The sequence below is a fragment of the Perna viridis genome, unplaced genomic scaffold (assembly GCF_037379345.1).
Source record: "Perna viridis isolate PV_CMFRI_1.1 ecotype Kerala unplaced genomic scaffold, ASM3737934v1 SUPER_16.15, whole genome shotgun sequence".
Lineage (NCBI taxonomy): Eukaryota > Metazoa > Mollusca > Bivalvia > Mytilida > Mytilidae > Perna > Perna viridis.
This window is the reverse complement of record NW_028288518.1, coordinates 1-5,857: the sequence shown is the minus strand read 5'-3', so window position 1 is coordinate 5,857 and position 5,857 is coordinate 1. Positions and strand designations below refer to the sequence as shown.

The 5,857-nt window shown below is 31.6% G+C and overlaps 1 protein-coding gene across 1 annotated transcript; it reads right to left on the bottom strand.

Moving 5' to 3' along the window:
- Window positions 1-2,134: 2,134 nt before the first annotated feature.
- On the bottom strand, window positions 2,135-5,525 carry LOC148596431 (uncharacterized). Its single transcript, XM_088564545.1, has 2 exons — window positions 5,086-5,525; window positions 2,135-2,896 (listed from the first exon to the last, which is right to left on the bottom strand). The coding sequence occupies exons 1-2, from the start codon at window positions 5,506-5,508 to the stop codon at window positions 2,135-2,137; spliced, it is 1,185 nt and encodes a 394-aa protein (XP_088420671.1). The 5' UTR covers window positions 5,509-5,525.
- Between the last annotated feature and the right edge of the window lie 332 nt (window positions 5,526-5,857).

Sequence of the window (5,857 nt, the reverse complement as noted above, 5' to 3'; positions counted from 1 at the left end):
TTTTATGAGAAATTCGGCGGGTGCCCTACCGATGCACCTGTTCTATGCTCCCAGTTTTTAGTGGAGTCCGAGTTGCTAATTTACTTTTGTTACTGTGTATGTATGATTTTGGTTGCTTTGTGTTCTTTGTTGTGTATGTCTGTTTTCCATGTCTGGTCTTTGTCCCTGGGTTGCATTCTTCTGATTACCGCTTTAACCTTGATTCCCTTGATTACTCTTTCAATTAAATGATTAAATGTTAATATATAATCTATATCCTAAATATTTTGACTTTTGCCATTTTTTTAAAATTCATTTTCGATTCAGTAATTGTATTATATTTTTATACTATTTAAATAAAGTTTTAATACTTAATTATACTTTAATCACATACTTTGTATTTTTTTTTTTTTTTTTTTTTTTTTTGTTCGTCTTTTTTTTTTGATATCTTATATACATAACTATGGTTCTGAATAATATTTTTATTTTCATTCTCTTGTATAATTTTAGGTGTTGATTATTTTGCATTGTATATCATTTATATGCTGTAAAGCGCTTAGAGTAAATGTAGTTTAGATTGGCGCTTTACAAATATTGTAAATAATAATAAAAATAATATGATAACATCTTATTTGTTTAAAACAAAAATATTCCCTGTTATGAAAAGTGTCCATATTCATTATACATAGTATGCAAAAACGATTTCATTGAGTATAAAAATATTAAATTTTAATAAAGTTTGGGTAAAATATGCTTAATTTTAACTTTTTTGTCTGACAAAAATATTGAATTGTTTATATGGAAAGTATACGTTTTAATTATACATGGCACATTTCCATTTCCATTAATTAGTAAACTTGACGTTTAAGAAAGTTAACAAAAACGTTTTGAACTGGCTATTACATGTTTGATTCTGTTTTATCAGTTTTGAAATATTGAATTTAATCTGACAAAAAACCTCGAACAAATATGAATGCCCTATAATTTCGCAAGGCCAATATAAAATTCTGCAGTATTCTATTACATTTAAAATTTACAATTGTCTGAAACCAATTAATTTATATATGTAGTAATTCTTAATGACATGTTTTCATTCCAAATTCCAATGTTAAAGGAACACTAATTTTTGCATTGGAAACAAAGAAGAACGCTGCTTGATACACTAAAAGAGTAATCAAGGGAACCAAGGTTATAGCGATAATCAAAAGAATGTAATCCAGGGACAAAGACCAGACATGAAAGAGTAATCAAGGTAACTAAGGTTATAGCGATAATCAAAAGAATGTAATCTAAGGACAAAGAGCAGACATGGAACACAGACATACACAACAAAGAACATGACGTAGCTAAAATCATATATAAAAAGTAACAAAAGCAAACGAGCAACTCGGAATCCACTGAAAAGCTATAACCTTGGTTCCCTTGATTACTCTTTGAAACGAATGAAAGTTATAAGTAGGTCAATGAATGCCAAGGCTATATCAGTTTTCAAAGACCCTATGTAGGCAAAAACATTGTCTTACATACAAGACAAGTATGTTGTCGTACCAGCAAACAAAGCTCAAAACAACATTGTTCTTGTACAAAACGTTTTACATCCAATGTCTATTATCAGAGGTAGAAGAGGTAGACGTATAAAATAATAGCAGTGATAAGACTTATACTGCTATCACACTCTCCAAAGAAGAGATTGTGGAAAACCATAACTCTGTGCTTTCCTCATTTTTGTCTCTTTACCAAGGACGATTATTGTGATTTCCATCTATGTACTGGATTCCTCAACTCCACAAGAATCCATACAAACAAAGTGTCATAGCTGGATCTGCAAAATGTACCACCGAACCTCTTTCAAAACGTTTAACTTCTATACTCACAACTGTCAAAGAGGGTCTGCAGTCAAACCATGACACTTGTTACTCCCGTAGTGGTATTTATTCAATGTGGATCCTGAAAAATTCGAAAGATCTTTTGGAGACAATCACTTCAAGACTATTATCTGAATATAATAACATTAAAACCTTGATTTTTCAGGGAACCAAGGTTATAGCGGTAATCAAAAGAATGTAATCCAGGAACAAAGACATACACAACAAAGAACATAAAGTAACTAAAATCATACATACAAAGTAACAACAAATGAACAACTCGGACTCCACTAAAAACTGGGAGCACGGTCCACGTGCAAGAAAATTATTAATAAATTCATAAGTAAACAGTGTAAATATTTTTTTATTTTTGTGAAATTGCATACCTCATTGGCTAAATCGTTTACAAACCACTGCCCCCACGCTTTAAATCGTAATATCTTTGCTTTGTTTCCTACAATATAGTCATTATGGATAATATACGGTTTTACTAAAGTTCTCTTTATATCTTCCATTTCATACCAGACACCGTCAGCAAAATCTGAGTACGGTAAAATAATAACATTGATGTTAGCATATTTTCTTCGTACAAGTCTTGACAGCATTTCTTGGTCATTATCATTTGTTGGTAATTCGCAATCTAAACTTAGCGTGCTGTATCTTGCATATAAAGCATTCAACATGTCCAGCAATTTATGAAATACTGTCCTTGTTTTAGGCGTAGGAAATAAATAAAAAAATCCTCCATTAACCGTACCAGGGTTTTTATAGTTTTTCACACACATCATGTCTGCTTTATTTTCATATAAACGAAATAAAGGTAAAGGGTTTTTAATCCACAATGAATCAAATTCGAAAAGAAGTGTAGGTATGCCATTGTCTAACAACTCAGTCAATATTTGTGTTCGCCAGAGTAGCAGCTTTATGTAACCGGCATGTCCGTGTTCCTGGTCCCCTTTTATAGGACTCTTCCGGATGACAATTATTCTTATTACTGTTGATACGTTTCTAAGCTGCATTTTAACTTTAGGATCAGTAGTAATCACTAAAACCTACAACAAAAACATGTATGAAATAAAAATTTTTCCTTATAAAACAGACACGTGTTTTAATTAAGCGAAATCTGTTAATTTACTTTCTAAAATAAGTTTTAAATCAACAATAGAGATAAAAAAAAATTTGGAGATATATATTGTCATGGGAGCATGGTACTTTAATTTCTTACACATATGTAAGTATTTCAAACGTCGATTTTTTTTTTCACAATGTTTAATGATATTTAACTAACAAATTTTGTTAAGAAAAACGTTCATGCTGTAGTTATTTCCCATAACTAGAACTGTAAACATTAATAAACATAAATCTCTGTTTTATGCCTTAAATACTCCTAAAACAGCGTCCTAGACATTGCAACCTGTAGGTTATAAACAAAAGGAACAATCAAAAGGTTAACGAAAGTCTGTACAATAGTAATCAAGGGACCAAGATTCTAGCAGAAATCATAAGAATGTAATCCATGGACAAAGACCAGACTTGGAAAACAGATACACACTACAAAGAATATAAAATAACCAAAATAATACAAAGTAAAATAAAGTGAATAAGCAACTTGGATTCCACTAAAAACTGGGAGTATGGACCATTTACCTCGGTAGGGTAAGTGTCATCTGCCATCCTAAAACAAATAGATATATCAAAACAAAAACCGGAAAGCTGGATACCTCCGTTTTGATCATGATTAGGTACATAATCTTTTTTGATGAAAATGCTGTTTCAACCAGGTTTTAAAAGCGCACTTAAATCAAAATTTACCGCTTCAATTACGGCGTAATTTGTTCCGGTAAACTGTTATTTAAGTGGCCACCGTAATATTGCCACGGGAATAGTTGAGAAAAATAGTGGTCAAACAATAAAGAAGATGTATTAATACTATCATGAAATCCTTTGTCTATAATCATTTTGTCAAATACTTCTCAATAAGGTGTGGGTATCAGAAATAATTATTTTTAGACAGCCTATTAGAATTATTTGTAATGACCTTGGTCAATACCTGCCTCGCAGGCGTCAATGGTGAATGTCAATATTATGTATGATGCAATTGAATATCTGAATAGTTTTTTTTTTTTTTTATCTAATTTAACATTCAAAGCTCTTCTGTAATTTGAGTTGTTGTCCTTAATCTCTTAGGCTACTGGTTTTTCTGATGATGATTAATAAAATTTACTCATATCGCCTAACACATTAATCTTTAAATAACAATATTGTTATTCCTTGATTGTATATTTAATGATTGGTCGTCATATTAGTGAATGAGAGTGAACAGTTCATGCTTATTTTCGTTGATTTTTACAGGTTTCTCTCTCGACCATTATGTTTCGGTTTCGTGAACGATTAAATAGTTCATGCGTATTTTACTTGATTTGTTTACAGGTTCCACGACCATCGAATTGTCATAGTACTTTCTGGAAAACAGACTTACCCGCGTTGTTGTTCTTATACCTATATTATGTTGGTGCTTGATGTATTCAAAAAGTCTTATCGCGTATTTTATAGCTTTATTTGATCTTTCGTTACGGTGTATTCATCAGCGCCATGAAAACTGATTTTTTCAACGTGTTATAGTTTTCCTTTCTTCTTTCGTCTACCCCGGACTTGACTTTTATGAGCAACTCGACGGGTGTTTTTAGAAAAGCACAGGACGCTTACCCTACCGGTGCACCTGGTCCATGCTCCCAGTTTTTTAGTGGAATCCGAGTTGCTCATTTGCTTTTGTTACTTTGTATTATGATTTTAGTTACTGTATGTTCTTTGTTGTGTATGTTTTCCATGTCTTGTCTTTGTCCCTGGATTACATTTTTTGTATTACCGCTATAACCTTGGTTCCCTTGATTACCCTTTGATTACCACTATAACCTTGGTTCCCTTGATTACTCTTTCAATGTTTTGTAATCGTTTGGTAGAGTAATCAAGGGAACCAAGGTTATAGCGGTAATCATAAGAATGCAATCCAGGGACAAAGACCAGATATAGAAAACAGACATACACAACAAAGAGCATAAAGTAACTAAAATCATACATACAAAGTAACAAAAGCAAATGAGCAACTCGGACTTCACTATTAGCATTTGTCTTTCACACCTCTTTTATGTTTTGCATTTATCGTTGTTGCTCTTGATAGGGCACATATAAAGAGAAATGAAAACACTAAAGTGCAATGAATAAAGCAAGGAAAAATACTCACTTGTGAGTGAATATCCATTGTTTTTGTATGACATAACCAATTAAAGGCTAGTTGGTAATAACCATCATTGACTAAAGTTATCATAACAGGTCTTTTGTCCATTGCTTTTGCTGTCCTTACAATAGAAGTCAAATCTTCCATATTTAAAAGTATATCTGAACCAGAGGACGCATTTACCTGACTTTTTAATTTACATTGATTGTCGTTATTTTGTTTAAAGTGTAAAGAGAAAAAAAATCCTATAGTAAACATGCCTAAAATAGCAAATAATACATTTCTCTTTCCACGTAGCATCGTAGTTTGAAATTGTCGTGAAATTTCGTAATTGGAGTACCTAGAACTCTGACATAATAACGCATAGGCAAAATACGTAGTTCGGATAAAATTAGTATTTTGTAGTAAAAACGTTAAAATCATATTCATTCACATTTCCGCTCATCCATAAAAAAAAAAAAAACAATTGAATAATAAATTAAGTAAATGATGCTATGCGACGTTTCAGTTGGCAATTTGTCAGCAATACTATACACTCTAGATTAGATTAGGTACGATTTATACCAATGGTATCATTTATGTTAAGGACAGAATTTGCTCAATTACTTTTATTATTTTGTATGTATTATTTTGGTTATTTAATGTTCCTTGTTGTTTGTGTCTGTTTTCCATGTCTGGTTTTTGTCCCTGGATAACATGCCTTTGGTTTTCGCTAGAATCTTGGTTCCCTTGATTACTTTTTTTTTAAAAATGCATTTTATTCTTCGGTTTTTTTTTT